General features: G+C 32.1%; 1 protein-coding gene across 4 annotated transcripts in view; it reads left to right on the forward strand.

Moving 5' to 3' along the window:
- Positions 1-25491, forward strand: part of LOC134681842 (uncharacterized) — a 68573-nt gene that overhangs the window by 24713 nt on the left and 18369 nt on the right. For all 4 annotated transcript variants that reach the window (XM_063541480.1, XM_063541481.1, XM_063541482.1 and 1 more), the window contains 2 exons: positions 13921-14037; positions 14788-14925. In XM_063541480.1, the coding sequence (XP_063397550.1) occupies positions 13921-14037; positions 14788-14925 (255 nt within the window). The remainder of the gene's footprint in view (positions 1-13920; positions 14038-14787; positions 14926-25491) is intronic.

The raw sequence follows: 25491 nt of genomic DNA on the forward strand, positions 1-25491 counted from the left end.
AAGTTTGATAGTTTGCACGAATGTATAAAAAGACAGCTCTGTCCGGTCGTAATTGGAACATCTATCTCTCCATATTTTCTGTATTTTTACCTCTATATTTGTCTTATTGTTGTCATTTGATCGCTGTCTCATTGACGTAAACCCATCACTCTTTGTATTCGTATTTACAGACCAACGATATTTTAGTCTGGTAAATGTAAAAAAGGAGATGTCTTTTGAATGCCAATGAGACAACTCTCCACAAGAGACCCAATGACACAGAAATTATAAATTACCGTACGGCCTTCAACAACGAACAAAGCTCATACCGCATAGTCAGCTATAGAAGGCCCCGAAAAGACACATGTTAAACCGTTCAAACACGAAAATCTAACGGCCTAATTTATGTACAAAATAATGAACGAAAAACAAATATGTTACACAGCAACAAGCGACAACCAATGATTTCAAGCTCCTGACTTGGGACAAGCATTTACAGAATTTGCCGGGGTTAAACTCGTTTAAGAGTACTCACAGTTACTGATAACTAGATGAAAGTCAATTACAAGTTATAAAAACCAATCATGCATCTAAGACTTAAATAGTAATCAGCACACATCCAGCATCCAGTGGATTTTATATAAAGGCGTCATGGACTGTCTAAGAAAAACATGACCTTGTACAATGCCAAGTGACAGGTATCGACAGATTGTAGAGGCATGAATATGCATATGTACATCAAAATAATATTTAGTCTCAATTTTATTTCCTGATAACAAAATCAATATTAATACCAATAAAAAAAAATATTCAAAAATATAAATACAGTGTTGAATTGATAACAATTTAGAATATGTTCAGTTAAAGGATCGATAAGTTAACCCTGTTCGTTTTCTAAATTTCCGTGCTCCGTAAACAACATCTCCGTAAAATGAGGATGTGCTTTCCCTTCTACAATAAGTTTTCCACATGAACAGCCTATTTTCAAACCAAATCTTTATATCTAAAATTAAGTAACGGTTTTGAGTAATTTGTGTGGTAACGAAATCCGCGAAATAATAATTTACCAGTAATACATAGATTACGTTTTATTGAAATCTAAAACGTCACGCCATACACGGTCATAACGAACGAGTTGTGATATACAAACACCGTAAGATGGTGCCAAAGGCATAACACCGTCCACAAAAGAAAACTAAACTATAAATACCGAAAAATCGTCCCTTTTGTCGTAAATTTTAGTGTACAGTGCCTGTGTAAAAATGAAATATACAAATATAGGAAAGGACAGTTAATACCGTTTATATTTGATTTATTTGGAGTAAGTGTCATTTGGTATTTTTTTTCAGTTTATATAGAAAATTCTTGATTATTTAAAGAAACAATCATCAAGATAACGTAAAGGGTTGTTAAATTTCATTAGTGAAAAAGGCTTAAAATGAAATGCAGCACAATATATTTGCATTCAGACTTCCCAAACAGGCAATTTATTAAATAGGAATCCTTTTATTTGATAAGATTATGTGGAAGTGTAGGGTAATGAGTTGAAAATTCACAACTGTTAACAGAATCAAAAGGACCATCATATGAATGTGAAATAACCTTTGCTGTAGATAATAGAATATCACATTTTGAAAATAATTCAGAAATAAATAAAAGAGTACATAATATGCCTATTTCAAGAATAAGAAATAAACTTCAAGAACTTTCAAAGCGGTTTGTGTTTGTACCGACCGACAAAGCAGCCAACAATGTGGTGGTGGTATGCCATAAATACTACATGGCCGTTCTTAAAAATGACATTTTTAATTCATCTACATCCAAGTCCGTGCGCTCCACAGAGGAGTCATATAGTAAAAAAAATATCATAATCACATCACAGCTTAATAAAATTGAGAATGGAAATGGGGAATGTGTCAAAGAGACAACAACCCGACCAAATAAAAAACAACATCAGAGGGTCACCAACAGGTTTTCAATGTAGCGAGAAATTCCCGTACCCGGAGGCGTCCCTCAGCTGGCCCCTAAACAAATATATACTAGTCCAGTGATAATGAACGCCATACTAATTTCCAAATTGTACACAAGAAACTAAAATTAAAAAAAATACAAGACTAACAAAGGCCAGAGGCTCCTGACTTGGGACAGGCGCAAAAATGCGGCGGGGTTAAACATGCTTGTGAGATCTCAACCCCCCCCCCCCCCTATACCTTTAACCAATGTAGAAAAGTAAACGCATAACAATACGCACATTAAAATTCAGTTCAAGAGAAGTCCGAGTCTGATGTCAGAAGATGTAACCAAAGAAAATAAACAAAATGACAATAATACATAAATAACAACAGACTACTAGCAGTTAACTGACATACCAGCTCCAGACTTCAATTAAACTGACTGAAAGATTATGATTTCATCATATGAACATCAGGCACAATCCTTCCCGTTAGGGGTTTAGTATCATACCATCATAACATATATGAGAAGAACATAATCCGTGTCATGCCAACAACTATTCTTCTTCTGAACATTTGAAGGTCCTTACTATATATTGGCTTCCTAAACTACACAAAAAAAAACAATAAAATATCGTTTCATCTCGGCCTCTAGTAAGTGTTCTACAACTAATCTTTCAGTGCTTTTAACAAGTTCCTTAACCACTATCAAAGAGCTTATCATAAACTATTGTAATAGAACATATGAAAATAGTGGAATTAATTATTTTTGGAGTGTACAAAATTTGTTGGATGTTTTAGATAAATTACATGCTTTTGATGGTCCTTTTGATTCTGTTGACAGTTTTGACCTTTCTACTCTTTACACTACACTTCTACACAATCATATCAAACACAAGTTTTCCTTTTTAATTAAATGGTTGTTTGGTGAATCTGAATGCAAATATATTTGCTGCAACTCATTTAAAGCCTTCTTCTTTAATCATGCTAATGAGAAAGATAAATATGCTAGATATACTTACTGGAGGTGTGATGAGATGATTGAAGCTGTTAATTTTCTTCTCGATAATATTTATGTACGTTTCGTCAACAAAGTTTATCGACAGGTTGTAGGTATTCCAATGGGCACTAATTGCGCCATTTTAATAGCAAACTTGTTTTTGTACTGTTATGAATCACAGTTTATGACCAAACTCAGTAAAGACCCGTCTTAACTGCATTTAATTGATAAATTCAACAAAACTTACCGTATCCTTTTTTTTTATAATTTATTATTTTTCTTCATGGATCTACAAGTATCAACATATATTTATATTGTGGCACAACAAGCAGACAAATGAAATAGAAAAAAGCATTATAAGCATTCTATGAACTAACACTTAGAAATCTATGGATTAAGTATAGTAATAACATTATCATTAATATAGTTATAGTAGTGCAAGAAATATATATGAGCATACATATGGTATGGTATAACAGTATACAGATAATTTCAAATCCTCATATACATACATGTTAAATTTAATTAATGACATTAGCCCAGGGATTCCAGTACAAGTTGTGCTCTTCCACACTTAAGTATTTTGAAGAAATATGTTTCTCTAAAATCAAGTTTTCTTTTATGTAGTTTTGAAGACCTTTTATATTAGGTTTTATATCTTGCATCTTACATCTGTAAATAAAGTACTTCGTCAGTAAGATAACTTTATTTTTAATAAAGTTCAATTTACAATTTTCATAGAGGCCAAAAATGACAATTTTCAAATTAAGTGGAATTTCGAAAATCCATGAATTTAGATTGTGCCAAATGTCGGCTACAATATGACAACCCCAAAGTAAATGTTCTATAGTTTCAGGCTCTTCCTTGCAAAATGTACACAAATTACAACTAACAAGCTTCATTTTAAAACGTAAAGCATTTGTCCCTAAAATATAATGAATAATTCTATATTGAAACCAGCATAACCTAGTGTTTTTTGAAACCTTGGTAACACACAAGTGTATTTTTTTCCAATTTTCTACAACTTTGTTAAGAATACCTTCCCATTTGTTTTCTGCTACAAAATCTGTAGGTAAGATTCCTTGATTTAAAATAGTATACATGTCCTTTGAGCCCTTTTCGGACTTGAAGAAAATATTAATATTAAAAGGTATAATAGCCTGATGTTTTTTTTCTCTTTCAGTGTTGATTCCAATATCTTGTAGCCACTTTTTTAGTGCTAATATAAGTCCATAAAACTGTAGAAACATGGGTTTAAAATTATACATTATTTCAAAATTTTGATATGTTAATATATTTCCATGTTCATCTAACAGGTCATTTACAGTCCATACCCCATGGTTTGCCCAATTTTTATAGTAAACGCTGACATTATCAATTTTGATATGTTCGTTATGCCATATAGATGTAGAAATGACTTCCTCAAAATAAAATGGATGTCTGAGTTTTGACATAGTTTTCCAGGCATGAAAAACTTCATCCCAAAATTTGTTTTTTGATTTTTTAGTAATTCCAAAATAAGCCAACTCTGTAAAATTTATATTTTGGGTGGAGGTAAATAATTGAATTCACTTAGATTTTGACTTTAATAATCTTCTAACCCAAGTTAGTTTTAAACCTTGTATAAAATTTCTCAAATTAATCATTTTTAGGCCCCCTCGGAAGTATTCCTGACATAGAAGGTCCCGCTTGATCTTGTCAGGCTTATCATCCCAAATGAATGAATAAATTTTACTATTAAGTTGACTTAGCATATTATCATCTGGTCCTGGGATAGACAGGAACAGATGATTAAATTTTGATATAATTAATGACTTTATAATTGTTATTTTACCAAATGGGGTAAGTGACTGTTTTGACCATTTTTGTAATATTTTTTCTATTTCTTGTATTCGAGGAGCATAATTTAGATTTAACATTCTATCTAAATCAACACAGAAAGTGATACCCAATAATTTGAAGGTACTGAAACCCCATTTCAGTCCCCACTTTACACATATTTTGTCTTGACTATGTTTTTTACTACCTATCCATATAACGTTTGTTTTGTCTAAGTTAATTTTCAGTCCTGATATCTCAGCATAGAACTGTAATATACGGAGAGATGCATCCAGCGAGGAAGGCGACCCATCTAAAATCAGTGATGTGTCGTCTGCATATTGAGACAAGATATACTCTGAATCGTCTATCGTAATACCCTTTATCTCCTCACTACCTCTTACCAAAATGCCTAATATTTCAGCACATAGCAAGAAAAGGTAAGGAGATAAAGGATCACCCTGTCTACAGCCTCTCTCAACACGGAAAAAGTCTGACAGACAGCAGTTCTGGGTGACGGTAGATGTAATATCATTATAAAATGTTTTTATCCAGTTCATAATAGAGTCTCCAAAATTAAAATACTTCAATGTTTCAAAAAGAAAGGCCCATGATATAGAGTCAAAGGCCTTCTCAAAATCAATGAGTAATAATATACCAGGGATATCATTTTCTTCTGTAAATTGTAAAATATCATATATAAGTCTACAGTTCTCCCCAATAAATCTACCCGGGATAAAGCCTGTTTGATCAGAATCAATAATTCTGTTTAGAACTGACTTTATCCTCTCAGCAATACAACTAGAAGCTAGTTTGTATGTTGAATTCAAAAGTGTAATTGGACGCCAATTTTTTAAGAACTGTTTTGACTTGCCTTCTTTAGGAATACATGTGATAACTCCCTGCCTCTGTGTGACAGACATTTCCCCTATCTGATAAGAATAGTTTATTGACCTCAAAACAAACTTTCCAATGTCTATCCAAAATACTTTGAAAAATTCTGCAGTATCTGACCCAGGACTTTTATTATTTTTCATCCTTTTCAAAGCTTGTGTTAATTCAGCAAAGGAAATTTTACCTTCTAATGATTCTTTTTCGATATCATTTAATTTAGATGTCAAAGATGGTAATTCCCTTGATAGGTTTACTTTTTTAAGACATTCTTGTCTTTTGTAAAGTTTCTCATAAAATATTTTTGATTGTTTTAAGATTTCTTTTTGATTTTCTACTACAGTATTTTCCTCAGTAACTAGTTTTTTAATAGTTTTATTGACAAAGTTTTGTGTTTCTAAATTACAAAAGAAATTTGTTGGCCTCTCTCCTTCTTCAATCCATTGGGTTCTTGACCTAACATATTGACCTTTAACCTTGTTCTGTCTCAAAATTCTAAGTTGACATTTTTTGGCTTCTATTTCATCAAGAGTGTCCTCTATACTTACCTCATTTTCTAAATTTTGTATCTCCTCAGTCAGTTGGATTTCCTGTTTTGTCCTTTCTCTTTTTATAAATGTTGAATAAGAAATAGTCTTACCTCTAATCTCAAGAAGAAGGGTCTCCAACAATAATTGATCATTAATTGAAAAATCAATTTCTAAATTATCAATACAATGTAAAGCATCCCCTCTATGCACTGGAATTTTATATTGCTCGACTGTGTTAGTAATTTGTTGTTTTATTAGTTTTACATATTCAGGATCTTGAAGGAGAGAGTTATTAAATTTCCAGAGGCCTCTGCCTTTTATAAATTCATTTATTTTTAAAGTTAAAATCACTGGTGAATGATCTGACCTGTAGCTATTACCTATGTTTACATCACAAATGTCATCTATAAGGCTTTCAGAAATCAAAAAGAAATCTAATCTAGATTGTTTAAAGGGGTTTTTCCTTCTCCATGTAAACCTTTTAACATCAGGGTATATTTCTCTGAATGGGTCAACAAGATTCTTATATTCTTTAATTTCTAAAATTTTCTCTCTAGATCTTGGATTGTTTATATTTATATAGTTATGGGTATCAAGGTTGAAATTTTGAACAAGATTAAAGTCCCCACAAATAATACAGAGCTGATTTCCAAAGAAATCTATAGCTTCTGTTAATTTGTCATAGAAGCAGGGAGTATCAATATTCGGACCATAAACATTTATCAGAGTAAATCTCTTGTCTTCAATATTAAGATCCAATCCCACCAGATTGCCATCTCCGTCTTTTTTAACTTTGTGTATTTTATAGTCAAAATTATTTTTAAAAAGTATAGCAACTCCTCTTTTGTTTGAAGCAAATGAATTGAAAACACAATGGCATTTCCATTGGTTTTTTATCAAAACTTCATCTTGTTCTATAAAGTGTGTATCCTGGAGACAATATATATTTAAGTCTTTTGAATTAAGATAATCAAAAATATCTCCCCGTTTTTCCTTCATGTGAAGTCCTTGACAGTTATAGGACATTATTTTAATGTTTTTTCCTTCCATCATAATATTTTTTCTTCAACTGTGAAGTATGATATTTGTAAAAACAAAGGAAAAAGTAGTTCATGCGAGACATCAGGACTGATTTCATAATATTTCACTTCCTGAAAAAAATACTCATATATATGCCAAATACCAGAAATCCATGTTTTGTAAAAAATATATACATAAAATAAACAAACAAAAAAGAAAAAGAAACCCATTTAAAATATATAATATGAAACTAAGATATTTCTAATCTTAATGTAGATTTATCTGTGTTCTAGGGGAGATAACTCAATTTGTTTTAGATCAAAATTAGGCCAGACTAAGTTTTGTACTGATCTACATAATAATATATACTACATCTCAATATTTAAACACCATTTCTTACAAACTTATAATAAATAAATTAGGTTTAAACATTAAATAATTGTTTAGACAAAAGAGAAGAGATCACACACGAAGCACCTCAAAACCACAAAATGTCCATTGTTTCTATGCTTCCTTATCTGATCTGGTCAAGTTTGTCTTATATGTTTATATCACATCACTACAACATGTAAGGTGTCACTTTTCATCTTTGGATTTGAATAAGCATACACAATTTGTTAATTAACTATAATTGAGATCAAAAACTAAATATTCATTTTTAAAGCTCACCTTAAGGTATAAATTTCTATCCCCTTTCGAGTATAGAAGGTACAAAATGTACATGTTTTATTTCAATCTTAATGTTTATTTTTAAGAAATGTAGAGTCTTAATATATAAAAAAGCACCCCGCACATCCTCCAATTATTTAAATACACACTTCTTAAGGTGATCTTATAAATTCATACGCATTGAAATAGATTAAAGCATGCATTTTCTGTAATATGTAAACAACTGAACACAAAATGCGGAACAAAAGAAGCAAAAAAACAAAACAAATCAAATTATAACATATAATACCTATATGTAAGCTAAAGCATGCATGCATTTATTCAATATAACAATAAAAGCTAAGAAAAAAAGCTAACGTATCAAATAAAACTAGTCAAACAAAATAGAGCAAAAATAAAGAAGCAAAATTTAAAATAAAATGTAAGCCAAATAAAAAAGCAACAATTTTTTTTTCTTCTTCTATACTTACTACATGAACTATCAATCTAAAGCCTGTAAATAGAAATCTAAACAATACAAATTCTTGTTTCAATGTAATATATATAATATTTTCTATAATTCATTATTAAATTTATATCTTATATTCTTAGTTAATTTATATACTCAATAGTATTATATATTATATATGACATTTTATATATATAGTAACCAGTTTTCATCTTAGAATAGTATACATGTATATACAAGTATATAAAACTGCAGTACAATAGTTATCCCCATGTAGACCATTCTTCTGAACTATCTTTACGAGTCTCTAATGTCACGTGGGCCCCCTTTGCTCGAATTCTTGTTTGTAATTTGTCCCTTTTTCTTATTTTGTATGCATTGTGCGAAAGTAAAAATCTCTCCTCCTTCATTGAAATTGGCAGATCATCAAGTATGCGTATTTTTTTCCCTTTTAAGTTGTGCGCGTTGGACATGATGAGTTGCTTATCCCCAAAATGCAGGAAACGAACAATGATAGGCTTTGGACCTTTCCCATGTGTAGGGACTCTATGTGCATTTGCGATGGGTATAGCATTAGCTTTTCTTTCATCAATATGCATGTCTTCACTGAAGAGTTTCCTTGTTATAGCATACACGTTCTCATCTTTTTTGGTGTCGTTTATACCGTATATCAGTATGTTATACTTTCTATCATGTTTTTCTAGTAAAACAGCTTGCTCTTTAAGGTCATCAATTTGCTTTTGTAACTCCATTTTTTGTTTTTCAAGTTTATCATTCTCTATGAATTGAATCTGTGCATCCATACCTTGAACACCTCTTTCGAGCTCTGTGAAATCATTACGAAGAGTGTTCAGCTCTCTGTGGGAGGTTTCGTACTTAACATTGAGCACATTTACATCAGCCTTCACCTCGTTTATCATACTTGTCAAGTTACGTTCAACTTTATTCAGCTGTGTAGAAAAGACAGTAACTTTCTTATCTATTCAAATAATAAGGGTCTTCAAATCATCAAATTGTTCTTGTGATGCCATGTTGGATTATAAAAGTACAATTTTATAGTTTTATCTGACTACTCGTACTGCACTACAGTACACTCAGCACGTACATGTATGGTGTAGTTTTCTTTAATGTTGAGAATTTTATCGTTTATAATACCACTCTGGTTGTATGTTTAAAGAAAACCCTAGGTGATGCCAGGGACTGTATATATATTTTGTCTTTGTTTATTGTAATAATATAGAAAAGTAAAAAATTACTTCATTACTCGTAACGGCTTCGTTGTGCCCAGCTCATCTGCGGTGCATGGATATGTGCTTATATTGCCTAATATTGACGAGACATTATATTGTTGTATATAGTTATATAGTTATGTCAATTCATTGAAACAAAATCATCTGTACCACTTATAAAGACTCTACATCTCCGTAATATCTAAAATATCTCAAAATGTACTGCTACAAATTTTTGTTCATGGGCGCAGCCATTGGGGTCCGCTCGACTTTCCGTTATCTTGATGATATTTTTTCGTTAAATAATGAAGAATGTTCTAAATATACTTCCGAAATTTACCCAAAGGAACTTACTTTAAATAAATCAAATTTAAACGGTTTCCTTAATTAAGTTAATTAAGTTAATTCTGTTTTACACGGGAAACTCAACAATAACATTTACGACAAAAGGGACGATTTTTCGTTCCTTATTATTAATTTTCCCTTTTTGGATAGTGATGTTCCTTTGGCACCATCTTATGGTGTTTATATTTCGCAACTCGTTTGCTATTCCCGTGTCTGTTGTGCCGTTTTTTTATTTTAACGAACGTAATCTATGTATTACTGGTAAATTATTAAGCCAGGAATTTCGTTACCACAAATTACTTAAAACCTTAACTAAATTCTTCCTCAGATAGATTTAGTTTTGAAGTAAGGTTGTACCTGTAAAAAAAAAACAATTTCAAACAGGATAGCACATCCTCATTATTACGGAAATGTTGTTTACCGTGCCCGAAAATTTAGAAACGATCCTGGTAAACTTGTAGATCCTTTAAATAATCATATTCTAAAAGGTTACCAATTCAACACTGTAATTAGATCATTGAATATTGTTTTATTGGTATTAATATTGATTTTGTTATCAGTAAATTAAAAACAAACTAAATATTATTGATATATACATATTCACATTCATGGATCTACAATATATCTAGACCTGTATCTTGGCATTGCACAAGGTCATGTTTTTCTCTGACTGTTTATGACGTCTTTACTGTAAATCCAATGTATGTTTGATGTATACGGATTGATCATTTAGTCTTAGATGCATGGTTTTTTTCAATTAGTTGTTGGTGGTTTTGAAATAGCTTTCAATAACTGCTAGTACTCTCAGATCAGTACTTAGTGTATTTTTGTTGTTGGGACATACAAGTTCCCGGCCACGTCCACTCTGTGTAGTATTTTTGTTGGTATCCATCTGATGAGTTAAGCCTTTTTCAACTGATTTTTGTAGTTCGTTCTAATGTTGGACTGTTACACCACTGTCCCAGAGGTTTAGGGGGTGTCCCGCTTACATGTTTATCCCCGCCACATTATGTATGTATGTGCTTGTCCCGAGTCAGGAGACTGTAATTCAGTGGTTGTCGTTTGTTGATGTGTAACACATTTGTTTTTCGTTCATATTTGGAACAAAAATTAGGCCGTTATTTTTCTCGTTTGAATTTTTTTACATTTGTCATTTCTGAGCCTTTTATAGCTGACTATGTGGTATGGGCTTTGCTCATTTTTGAAGGCCGTACGGTGACCTATAGTTTTTAATTTTTGTGTCATTTGGTCTCTTGTTGAGAGTTGTCTCATTGTCATTCATGCCAAATCTTCTTTTTTATATTTGCAATAACTTCTTTAGTTGTCTGCATGTGACATGTTGCAATGCAAAGTTTCTGTCTGTTTCTGACTTGCTCTGTTTGTCACTTTTTCATCTCCGTCAATTAACTTTGCAGTACCTACCAATTGGATCAATTGTTTATCTTTCCTCAACATGAATATGCATGAAATATTTACCACCGAAAGAAAAGTTAAGGACCGAAAAGGAAAATAAAAACATATTTCATTTCATGTAAGCATGCAAAGTGAGAAAATATGAATAGGGGGAGGGTTCAGATCTACATATGTTCAGTAGCTTTTTACCAGATTATGTGCCTGAACCTTAAGCTTACTTGAGGATGTCTTATTTCATATTCTATTTTTTTGTTTTTTTTTGTGGATAATTTCAATAATTTGGTGATAACGGCAGACCTTTGATTTAATGTACGTAATCACAACTTTTACAAATGTCTATCTAATGATTTAAATAACAATGTTTACAGACTCGGGATAATCTTGAGATTGACATAGTGTATAGAGACCCGTCTCTTATTGAATACTGTAGGTTGCATATCTGTAAATATCAACAATGCAATTTCCAATAGGAACTCCTTTCTCGGCTAAAACTGTACCCCTTTTACTAAGAAGTTTTGAAAAAAAATTATATCCTAGAAAGGAAAGTTTATATGCACTACTTTTTTTTAAAGGTCAAAAATATAGGGCTGTGCGGCATATTTTCAACGTGTATATTCCCGAACTTCTAAGAGTTTAAACTTACATTAAAGTTATTTACTACTCCTTCCTTGACTTAATGATTTTGACAGATTTCAATTTTATCGCTATGAATATGTATATTTACTAGTAACATTTCTAAGATATGTCTCTACGAGATAAAACATAGAGATCATATCTGGGAACCAGTACGTTAACAAATTTAATTATCTATGAATATTATATATCTCCCCAAAAGAGGCGTGGTTTGAGAAACCGTTGTATTTTCAAAGTGCTATACAAACATTTATTCCGATAGAAAACTCTTTATAAACACTTTTTCTCACAACAATATTTATGTATCAGATTTAAAGCATTAAAGAAATCTCTGCTTATACTCTTAGTTTTCATTTACAGTTCATTTTATACCCCCAGCCCTGTATCATTGTTTTTAAAGATTTGAAAACAAGAATTTGATTATTGCCAGCTTCCCCTATGTGCATGTTTTCTGACAAAAAATGTCTAGAATATATTTGAATCTTTTTTATAACAAATTGAAAGCAGTTTAGAATACTCTGAATGTAATGTTTAGCTAATCATTCCAACTTTAAAGATTATACAACCTATCCAATCCTGCCTCTTTCTCCAGTCCACATCTTACTGTATGCCTATTTGTCAATGAAAGTTACAATTACTGCCTCAAATGGTCAGTTGAAAAAAAATTGTAACAACAGAATAATCTTTTACCATATATTTAACATTATTTAGCTAATATATGAACTAGAAGTGTTTAATCAAAGCTATATTGCAAAAGTTAAATGTATGAAGATACCAGTCTGATGTATGAATTCACTAAAAGTTTGATAGAAATGACTGCTTACATGTGATGTTTGCTTAACTTCGAAGCACAGTTATTGGTTTCTTTACGAAATACCTTTAAAATAATAAAGTCATAGCATTTACAAGTTAAATTATTTGTTTAATGATCCAAGGGGTAGGCATCTTTCTCTTTTTTGCCTGTAGGGCCTCAATTTTCTCAAATCATTCTGCTGTTTCTAGCAATATGGAATATTTAGTGCATATTTAGGATAGAACACACTATTGTAAGTTTTATTGGGGTATTTTGATATTTCTAGTTTGTATTTTTATGCCGCGGTCAAAAAAAAAGCACAGTTAGGTATTACGGCCTACTTTTGGGTTATCGACAGGAAAAAACACTTCAACAATAATATTCAGGAAGGATCGATAAGTTTCAATGACTACGGAGAGTAAATATAAGCACTTCTAAACAATTTGAATTACTAATATGCATATATCATTTATATTATGAATTAATTTTGCATTCAGCATGTTCAGGGCTTTAAGTAAACTATGCAAACTGTGAATTTATGCTAAGTCATCATAGTTAAGACCAAGGATTTCATCAATCTTCATGAACTATTTATAAAACTTTATATTTTAGTAAACTTCATTAAAATCTATAAGATAAACCGGATTTGGTTAAATTCTGTATGTTCTATTTTTTTTTACCCAATATAGGTTGCATTTCTTTAAATATAAACAATGCAATTTTCCATAGGAACTCCTTTCACGGCTAAAACTGTACCACTTTAACTATGAAGTTTTGAAAAAAAAATATATTCTAGAATGGAAATTTCATATGCTCTACTTATTTTTAAAGGTCAAAATATAGGGCTGTGCAGCAAATTTTCAACGTAGATATGCCCCGAACTTCTACGAGTTTAAACTTACATTGAAGTTCTATACTACTCCCATTCTCAAGATATGTCTCTACGAGATAAAACATAGAGATAATATCTGGGAACCAATACGTAAAAAAAAAATTATCTATAAATATTATATATCTCCCCAAAAGAGGCTTGGTTTGGGAAACAACTGTATTTGCAAAGTGCAACTTGTATGTTGCCCCGCTCGAAGCGTTTTTTTTTAATTATTATTATTTTAATTGTCGGGTTGCTGTCTGATTGAAATACAGCCCACTTCTAGATTTATTCGTGAAATTACTTTAAACCCTGTTTTCGTAATTTAGACTGTAAAGATTTGATCAACTGTCGCCCGTATCCGAAAGAAAGTATTTGTCCAGCCAGTAGTAGTTACCATGCTTGGGCAAATGTAAGATGCAAGATGTATTGTGGTTTTTGTATTGGTAAGTTATCAGTATACATTAGCAATAGAAATATCAAGACAGTACAAATGGTTGGGCGTATTACAACAAAACAAGGAAAGAAAACCAACAAAACGCAAGCAACCAGATTGGTTGAAGGTCAACAAATTACACTCCTTGTCCATTTTTATGGCAGGCACAGTTCTGTTTTGATAATATTGTATTAAAGTTATGACTATGAATGTATTCTTGTTTTTTATCTGAAAAGAATTCATAATCAATACAAGGTTATAATTAAGCGTATTGATCAATTATAGAGAATTGTATTTAAGGAGGATAAACATTAATTCCCTAATTCAATGTTTGAATCATGACTCGCATGTTTCTTTTACTTTTTCTGTGTCGAAATTGTGTCGATTTTACTTTGAAAATTTAAAAATATTTTCTTCTTAAGATGTTGATATAAGGGTATAAGACGGCATGATTGAAAAAAAGTAGTGTATACTTTGAGCTTGCTTTCAGTAACAACGAATATGATTTTTTGCGGGTTTGTTTATTATTGTCTATTTTGACTGTGCCGGTGTTTTTCCCATCTATTCACTGGTTTTCTATAGATAATAGTTTATACTGTGCTGATTTTTATCGTCAGTTTCTTTTCGTTTGTCTTTAGTCAAATCTTATATTACTTTTCAAGAAATAGAATCTTAAGATACAACGAAAAATAGATAAAAGGATAATTAGTTAAGCAATATATCCAAATGAATTATAATAAGGACTTAATATAAATTTCAGTCAGTACACCACCACCATCATGCGTCGACAAAATATCTAACTGTAATGAGTATGATGCAGATCTCTGCACGAACCCATTATACAGGCTCTTTAAAGAAGACAATTGTCAACTGTTTTGTGGACTTTGCAAAATAGCAGGTAATATTATAATAATTATAGTTTTACTTAATTTAGGGTACACTAATTGTTCTGTTATAATTAGGGATGCCGCCGCGTACTTCCTCAAGTATTTCTCGAAAAGTCAGAATATCAAATATTAAAATATGATGATCTTACTTTTATTAGTTTTGTGTATTTTCATCGAGTAATTAACACATTAGATGCCATTAATTTTGTTAAATAAGATGACTTCAGAAAATGTCTAATTATTCAAATTATTACTGGATTTTAGCATTTGATAAATGTTCATCCTAATTGTGAAATAAAAGGATCAATATAATTATGTGCATGCATGTACTTTTAACAATTCGCCGTTTCAGAACCTAAAGTACTATGGTAATTACAGTGCTCACTATTCCATGATGTTATTAGCGTTACTTCATGAGTTAAATTTGGACAATGTCAGCCAATTTCAACGTTTTATAGCTTTAGACATTATTACCATTGTCGCATTAGATTCTGACGACTTTCATCATTTGGTCCACATTTGAAAGGAATCAAGTCTGAAATATAAAATCTACAAATCCAGATAATGCGTTTAATGTGCGCAAGTTTCATATCGTCTGTCTTAAGTCAAATGTTCTTTTATTTCTCAAGAAATCAAATCTTGAGATAAAAACAAAAATACATGGTGTTAAAGGATCAAGTGATCTAACAAAACATAAAGATAGGGATAACTATTTATGCAATGTATCCAAATATTTATAATAAGGACTTCATATAAATTTCAGTCAGTACACCACCACCATCATGCGTCGACAAAATATCTAACTGTAATGAGTATGATGCAGATCTCTGCACAAACCCATTATAGAGACGACAATTGTCAACGGTGTTGTGGACTTTGCAAAATAGCAAGTAATCGGGGCACTTAGCGAACTCCATAATATTATGGAATTGGCTAAATTCGAATGCTTCATGAAAATCCATAATGTTATGAGATTAAATAATATTTCCAGTAATATTATGCGTGTCCATAACTTTGAATATTATTGAATTTCATAATTATGCATGAAAAAAAAAATTGACGTGTCCGAAAAACAATTTTTTGGGTACTGCTTACAAGTTCCGTAATTTATTAATCTTAAAATGCTATTTTTATGATCATCTATTTATTATATTCATCCGACAATCGTTGCTTATCTTACGTCATCATTATAATTTTTGTACAAGAAAGACAACTCGTGTCGTCTTATAAGCCATTTTTTTGTTAAATGTGTTATCGTTCCGAAAACAATGAATAAATCGTCTTGTTGAAAATAAATGTAGAAAATAAGTGTGTCAGTTGACCTCGTTTACAATACATTAGTTTTATCAGGGGGAAATGTTATAAAAAATAGTACACATTCTTCAGAGGTCTTTTAAAATTATAAATGACTATAATATACACATTAGGTATAAAAACACATTACTTTCGCATGTTTATATGTCTTGATTTGACCAAATTTAATTAATGATCAGATCCACAACTACGATCAGCATGATAACTCATTACATGGAATCGTTATTGTTTCTAATTTAGTTTATCTTGCAGACCGTTCCAATTGAGGATTTCTTTTCGTCGAGTATCAAGTACCGAGTTATAAAAAGTGAGGATCGAGTAACAAAAAGCGAGTATCGAGTGATAAAAGTTGAATATCGAGTTACAAATTGATAGTATCGAGTTAAAAAAGTGAGTATCGAGTAACAAAAAGCGAGTATCGAGTTATAAAAAGTGAGCATCGAGTAGAAAAAGATAGTTTTCTATTTTATATGAATGCATTGCAAGCCATTGCAAAGATACTTCAGTTATTAATTGATATTTGCTGTAACTTTGCATCAATTTTAAAACGTCTTGAAATATTTCGATAAAAATGATACATTTCTATTTTATATGTATGCATTGCAAAGGATAGTTATTTTACTTCATTTATTTGCTATTACTTTGTATCTGTAATACTGTTTGTTTGCCATTTTGTAAAAACTAATGTTAAAGTAATAAACTACAAAAACATATCATTCTTATAAATGCAGTAAGACTGTGTAAGACCCCTATGGGTAGTTAAGATTGCTTACACCTATCTCGTTGTGTCATAGCCAACTACCTTATTCCTAGATGACGATTTGTCTACATTAAACTATCAACGAAGATATATTCATCAAAATAGTATGTAAGGTTGAATTTTCCAATCATTACAAAATGCTCAATGAAAATTAAAGAACCTTAGTGAGCGCGCTCACATACCCCACGTCCCCACATTGTCATTGGAGAAAAAAATGAATAAGAAAAAAAAAATAATCATAATTTCCCGTCGAAGTGCACATCTACATAGTATGTCTTTATTATCTAAAAAGGTTTCATGAAATTATGTTGTGTGGTTTCAGAGGAGTTGCGATGACAAACTGTTGCAGTAGTACATTCAAGCAAATAAGTTGAAAGGGGCATAACTCCTAGAAAAATAATTGAATAGTAATTTCCTTCCGTTATGCACAACTACATAGTATGTCCTTGTTATCTAAAAAGGTTTCTTGAAATTCTGTTGTGTGGTTTCAGAGGAGTTGCGATGACAAACTATTGCAGTAGTACAATGACACAATTAAGTTCAAAGGGGTATAACTCCTAGAAAAGTAATTGAATAGTAATTTCCTTTCGTTATGCACGACTACATAGTATGTCCTTATTATCTGAAAAGGTTTCATGAAATTCTGTTGTGTGGTTTGAGAGTTGAGATCACTAGAAACAGGACTGACGGACTGACTGACTGACAGATAGATGGACGGGTAAAACCATTATAACCTCCGCAACTTCGTGTTACGTGGGGTATAATGATAGTGAAAACCTAGCGCTATGTAAATAACTAACCTTTTCTTTACAAGGATCTGAAAATAGATACAAGGATAGAATGTTAATTTTTCACATTAAAATTTTGAGTATATGAATTCGTAAACATGGAGCATTGGCTTATGCCGCAAAGTAAGTTCCAAAGGCCTCCAAAACTACATGTTTAAAACAATTCAGATTTAAATAAGAAATAAGCAACATTGAAACAAATATGTATTACAGTAAGGGACGACTTTAAAAAATCAATGAAGGATAAAAAACTTAATTCAAATAGTTTGGGTTGGGATCAAAATTGCTGCAAGTTTTGTTTAATTGACCTCGATTTCATATGTATCCTTATTGGTTAATCATTTTTTCCCAAATTAAAGTAAGAGAGGGGGTGGTAGGGGGGTCTGTGATAAAAAACTATGTGAATTAAGTTTTTTTTTTATCCTACATTGAACTTTTGATGTCGTCCCTAACAAGTGACCACTTACATTACAGGCTCCTTACTAGGGACAGGTAAGTTAAGTATATATATATATATATATATAAAATGACTGAATAAATAGTCAACGATCAATCTTACAGGGCGATGGATCATGTAATATGATTCTGTACACTACAAAATATAATATATAACAAGTCAAAAAGGGTACAACATCACCATAAAATAACTATGAAATATACAAATATTAGATATTTCGGATAACAGATATCCTTCTTCAATAATAGCACGATGTCAAATGAATCGTGTCAATTCAAATTGAGACTATCAAAATCTTGATTTATACAATTTAAGCGAACGCTGGAACAATTTTAAAATTTCCAAACACACCGCAAAGACTACAGAAATATGCCAAAAATAAAAATAGTTATTTACGATGTGAAATGGCACAACTTTAGATTTCCAAAGGATGTGACAGTTGAGATATATTAACTGCATTGAGGGCAGTCCTCAAACAAAAAAAATAAATCAAAATAATCAAAAATGTCCTTACCGATCCAGGATGGTATAAATTAGACAACGGTAGGGCAATTACAACGGAAACTACATATTAAAGCCTTTCAAACGAATAGCAGTCTAATAGTGATTGAAAAAATAAGTTTTGTATATTGAGCGTAAATAATTGAACGTGGCAACGTACTTATACATCATCCCGAATCAATGAAAACCTGTAATTTAAACGGTAATTTTAAAAATAATTTCGAACTGTAAAGCCAGTACTAAATCCGGCGTTGTTTGAAACAGGTGGTCACAGAAAATGAGGGACTCGTTCTATGTTTTTTCATTTATGCCCTCTGGGGAGACTGTCCGTAACTTTCTTATCCAAAATCTTTCCCGAGCGACTCTGTCGACCTTCGACCAACACTCGTTGTGGTCTATGATCGTGATGGTAAGGTTTTTGAGATCAGCTTGTGTGTGTCCAGGTGATCTCAAATGACGACTTACGGGTAGGTCGGGTTTGCAAGTGTAGTCACTTCGATGACCATTCATGCGTTTGTTAAATGGCTGCTCTGTCTCGCCAACATACTGCATGCCACATCGACACTGAAGGAGGTATACAACATTCTGGGTTTTGCAAGTTACATTGCAATATATAGTGTACACAGTTACCACATGACTTGCACCATCCTGCAGTTGAACAGCTTTTATTTGAGGAAACGTCAGCTCTAACAAATAAGTCTTTCAGACTTGCTGGTCTCCGAAAAGCTAAGACAGGAGGATTGGGAAAGATCTTGGATAATTTAGGGTGTTTGGCAATAGTTTGCCAATTGGCACGGATCAAACGTGAAAGGTTATTAAAGGCTGGATTGTATGTAAGAACAAACGGGACTATTTTGCTGCGCCTCTTACGTTTGTACTGTAAGAGGTCATTGCGGCTGTTATTGTTAGCGCGCGCAAACCCCTTATCTATGTCCAATTTCTTATAACCTCGTTTTGTCAAAAATCCGCGAAGTTCCTGTAACCGTTTCGTGACAGCCTCCTCAGAGGAGCAAATCCGCTTGACTCTGAGAGCTTGACTGTACGGGATACTTTTTGTACAGTGTTTTGGGTGACAGCTTTGGGGAGAAAGGTATTGATGTTTATCTGTGGGTTTACAGTAGAGGTCTGTTGATATGACACCGTCCTTTATAGATGTGGTTGTGTCTAAGAAAGATATCTTAGAGTCGGAAATTTCATACGTAAATTTAATTGAATGGTGGGCGTTGTTTGCATGTCTGATGAAATCATCCAGTTTTTGTTGAGATTCAATCCATTTCATGTCAACATCATCAATGAAACGGAACCAAGACAAAGGTTTGGATAAAGATGTTGCAATAATTTGTTTTTCTAATTTGCCCATGCAAATATTGGCGTAAGACGGTGCCATTTTCGTCCCCATCGCTGTCCCGTTAATTTGAAGGTAATGCTCACCATTAAAGGTGAAATTGTTACATTTCAGGACCAGAGTAAGCAGCTGGACTAAACATTCAGTAGGTGGTTCTAAAATGTGGCGCGAGTCCCATATTTCCCTACAAGATTGTATGCCGTCATCATGAGGTATGTTGGTATACAATGAGGTGACATCTAAAGTGACAAGGAGGGTTTCCGGAGGAAGAGGGTTCATGGATTCCATTTTACGAAGATAATCTGTAGTGTCTTGAATGTGGGAAGGAAGATTTTCTACATGAGATCTTAAATGAAAATCGACGAATTCCGAGATTTTCTCAGTCGGATGGCCGTTTGCGGATACAATGGGTCTACCAGGGTTGTTAACCTTGTGTATTTTGTGAAGAAGATACAATCGACCAGGCTTGGCATTCTCTGGCTTTAAATAACCAATTGTATCCTCATTTATGTGACCGTCATTGTACATGGTTTGTAACGCAGTGATAATTTTGGAGCTAAACTCGGAAGTAGGGTCATAGTCTAGCTTCTTATAAAATCTCTCATCAGAGAGCTGACGCACTGCTTCCGCGATGTAGTTAGCTTTGTCCATTATCACAACGGCACTGCCCTTGTCTGCTGGTTTTATCACAATATCATCTCGGTTTCTCAGCGATTGTATGGCTTTTTTCTCGTCAGGAGAGGTGTTGTAAAATGACGAGTACTTGTTGCTAGCTAGATGAACAACATCCGATTTGATTTTGTCGATAACATCTTCCAGTGTAGCCGATTTACTAGGTTTTGGAATCCATGAACTCTTCTTTTTAAAATGCGGAATTATGATTTCTTCCTCCGAGTCAGACGTGTCTGTGTCCTCCTCATTATCCACCTCTTTATCCTTGTTGTCAAAATATTCTTTGATTCTGAGGGTTCTAGCAAAGTTATCAAGGTCATCTATATATATAAAACGTCTGAATAATAGTCAACGATTTTTCCCACGAGGGCGCTGGATCGTTACAAGTAACGATACATGTACACAATAAAATAAATTATATAAACGCCTAAAAAGTGTACATAACAACACCAATAACATAAAAAGGAACTATAAATGTAGTTATTATAAATATTTCGGATAACAGATATCCTTCATCAGTATATATGATTGTGATGTTGAGTGAATCAATTATCAGTCTACTTAGATTAAGCTGTTACAATCTTGAAGTTTATACAATAAAAAAGGTCAAACCGAACATCAGGTAAGACGCTTGAACAGTTCTTAAAATTTGTTAAACACGACATAGGTTATATGACTAATTACACCAGAGAGTTCAAATATATGCTTTAAATAAAATTTAAAAACAAATAATGTGCGATATGAACTAGCACAACTCCAAAGCTTTAACGGTATCGATAATTATGATGTTACAAGAAAGATTGCATATATATATACAACTCGTCTAAACATCAACCCAACAATGTTAGATCTGTAAATTTGCTTTCGCAAATTTTTGGTTCTTCCCTCGCAGGGATTCGAACCCATGCTACTGTGATATCGTGACACCAAGTCGCCTGCACTGCAGCCGTTCCGCTAGACCACACGACCACCTGGGCTCTTAGAAATAGAGCTTTCGCTGGCCGTGTGTTACCTTTCCACGTCAGTTTTAATCTAGCGGCGTACTGCAGTACATGATATATAAGGCATGAAGATGTTATATAACATTCCTTTGCAATGCATTCTTATAAAATAGAAATGTATAAAATTTATTGATATTTCAAGAAGTTATTTAAAACCTTAAGAATTAGCAATAAAAAGATAACTCGATGCTCACTTTTTGCTACTCAATACTCACTTTTTATAACTCGATACACACTTTTTGCTACTCGTTACACACTTTTTGCTACTCGATACTCACTTTTTATAACTCGATACTCACTTTTTATAACTCAATACCCACTTTTTACAACTCGATACTCACCTTTTATAACTTGATACTCAACTTTTACAACTCGATACTCACCTTTTATAAATTGATATTCACCTTTTACAACTCGAAACTCACCTTTTATAACTTGATTCTCACATTTTACAACTCAATACTCACTTTTTATAACTCGTTACATACTTTTTGCTACTCGATACTCACTTTTTGTTACTCGATACTCAATTTTTACAACTCGATACTCACCTTTTATTACTTGATACTCACCTTTTACAACTCGATACTCACCTTTATAACTTGATACTCATCTTTTACAACTCGATACTCACTTTTTATAAATCGTTACACACTTTTTGCTACTCGATACTCACTTTTTGCTACTCGATACTCAATTTTTACAACTCAATACTCACCTTTTACAACTTGATACTCACCTTTTAGAACTTGATACTCCATTTTTACAACTCGATACTCACTTTTTGTAACTCGATACTCACCTTTTATAAGTCGATACTTGCTACTCGACTAAAAGTAAATCTCGTTTCAATTCTACTTATGTGTGTGTGTGTGTATTGGGTAAGGTGTGTACATAAATTCAATTACACATACAACGTATTTTTCCTGTCACAATCAAATTCGAAATGTTTCTTTTCATATCCTGTGAAATTTATTTTTTCTGTAAATGTAATATCTTTTTTGTTGTCTTACATGTAAATAAAAATTATATCTTAGATTAAAAATCGAGACATCAAGACAGAAATTAAAAAGAAAAAAAAAACCAACCTACAAACAAAGGCAGGTAGAAATAAGATAATCATTTTGATGTATCACCAATAAATATTTATTACGACGTTGGTCAATAATTGATGATAGATACACCTGAGTATTCAAAACAGCACTATGATTGCTGTTCCTCTACATATTAAAATTAAGTTATTGTCTATTTGACTTCTATATATCTGCAGAAATTTAAAAAAAAAATTAAGATAACATATTGGCTTCGAGAACCACAAAATTAATTTATATATAATTAAACAGCAGAAGAAGAAAATGTGAAGATTAAACTATTTCAATGCGAATCAAAGTCATGTAATACAATATTATTTAGTTCAGCAGTATGATTAATTGGTAAGTAGCAGATGACATAATTTACGTTTGATGCACATTACAGAATGAACTCATAATGTTAATGCCTGCACAACGTATCTACTAATAGGATTGTAACCTGTCAATATAATGTTTTTGCAATAAAGATTTAAGAATGAAATGTGGATGATGACTTATGCATGAAGGCATTTATACTAGACTTTTATTTTTGTTTGTTAATAACCTATTTAAATTAAAGAAATATATTATTCTATTTCTATTTATCCAAATTTATTCGTTGACTTCTTTGCACATCATTCTATTAAAAACACGAAGTTTGTAAGACAAAAAATAATATAGAATAATATAAATAAATATATTAAATATCTATAATATAGAGATCTGAACACTCCATTGGATCGAAAACAAATATGAATCACTACGTGTCAATCGCAATTCATTGAATGGTAAATCAGTTGATTCAACAATAAGATATAGTATAAAAGCAACGACAAATGTTGCATACAGGTTTAAAATTGTTCTATCATGTCGTCTAATATTCTAAAACTAAACTGTAAGAAAAAAGGGGTGGTGTTACACCTATATTCTTTAATTTCCGAATTAGGTAGTATTTCTTATATTTGCTAAATTAAACCAATTATCAATATAATACATAAAAAAAAACATCAAGATATACCGTAAAGCAATTTGCATTTTTTTTAAATCTCCTATGCATTGTTATGTGAAGAAAAATAAGAACACTGTAAAAGTTCAAACTCATGACCATTATTTAAAGTATTTTCTATTAGCAGAGTACTATATATTATTTTATATATGCTATGAGGGTATCGCCAATTTGGTTAAAACGCGCTCACCTGGAGTGCGGGAAATAGATGTTTGATTCAGGCTGGACTAAACGTCAAACTTGAAAGGTGTTTGTCCGCTTTCTTCTTCTCAACTTAAGACATTGAGAGTAATGACTGATTGCTCCGGATTCACAATTAAATGTCCGGGTAGGACGTCATGTATAATTGCATGAAATTGAGAATGGAAATAGGGAATATGTAAAAGAGACAACATTCCAGCCAGAGCAGACAACAGACTGATACTTTTTGAACTATTACGACTTGAATCCTGGACTAGTAAAAAGCCTAAGAAAAATGTTTTTCTCCAATTTAAGTTTAAACGAGTAAACTCATATACGATCTATGACGTCCCATTCAATTGCGTTAAACTAATACAATAATATTTTTAAATGTATGAATGTTTACATATTACATATATAAAGTATATTTTCGCGAAAGCAACATACTATCCGAATATACATTGTACAAGACAATCCATGCCCTTGCATTACACCATAATGAATATTATGGTATCCCATAATTTAAGATATATCATGAAAATCAATAACATTATAAGATAGAATAATGTGTGAATTAATAATATAACGTGTATAATGAAATCAAATAATTTTGAAATTGCTAATAATGCATCAAGATATTAATAAATATCGTATCGGAAAGTAAACATCGTATGTCTATGGTTTCCTGAAACTAAAGAAGAAGAACGATTTTATTGGAATATGTTTTTGATTCGGAAGACGTATCTATCATTTGGTGGTCTCATAAGATAAACACCGGCAATGTTTTGAATTTGACATCAGTAACAATTAATTTAAAAACAAACCATGTATCCGTCATTTCTTGTGTATTGGTACTGGTACGTAAGAAAGTGTATTGGTACTGGTAAGTAAGAAAGTGTATTGGTACTGGTATGTTAGGAAGTGTATTGGTACTGGTATGTTAGAAAGTGTATTGGTACTGGTACGTTAGAAAGTGTATTGGTACTCTGGTACTGGTACGTTAGAAAGTGTATTGGTACTGGTAAGTAAGAAAGTGTATTGGTACTGGTATGTTAGGAAGTGTATTGGTACTGGTATGTTAGAAAGTGTATTGGTACTGGTATGTTAGAAAGTGTATTGATACTGGTATGTTAGAAAGTGTATTGGTACTGGTACGTAGGAAAGTGTATTGGTACTGGTAAGTAAGAAAGTGTATTGGTACTGGTATGTTAGGAAGTGTATTGGTACTGGTATGTTAGAAAGTGTATTGGTACTGGTAAGGAAGAAAGTGTATTGGTACTGGTATGTTGGAAAGTGTATTGGTACTGGTACGTTAGAAAATGTATTGGTACTGGTATGTTAGAAAGGGTATTGATACTGGTATGTTAGAAAGTGTATTGATACTGGTATGTTAGAAAGTGTATTGGTACTGGTATGTTAGGAAGTGTATTGGTACTCTGGTACTGGTACGTTAGAAAGGGTACTGGTAAGTAAGAAAGTGTAT

Source organism: Mytilus trossulus, chromosome 8 (assembly GCF_036588685.1).
Source record: "Mytilus trossulus isolate FHL-02 chromosome 8, PNRI_Mtr1.1.1.hap1, whole genome shotgun sequence".
In the NCBI taxonomy this organism is placed as follows: domain Eukaryota; kingdom Metazoa; phylum Mollusca; class Bivalvia; order Mytilida; family Mytilidae; genus Mytilus; species Mytilus trossulus.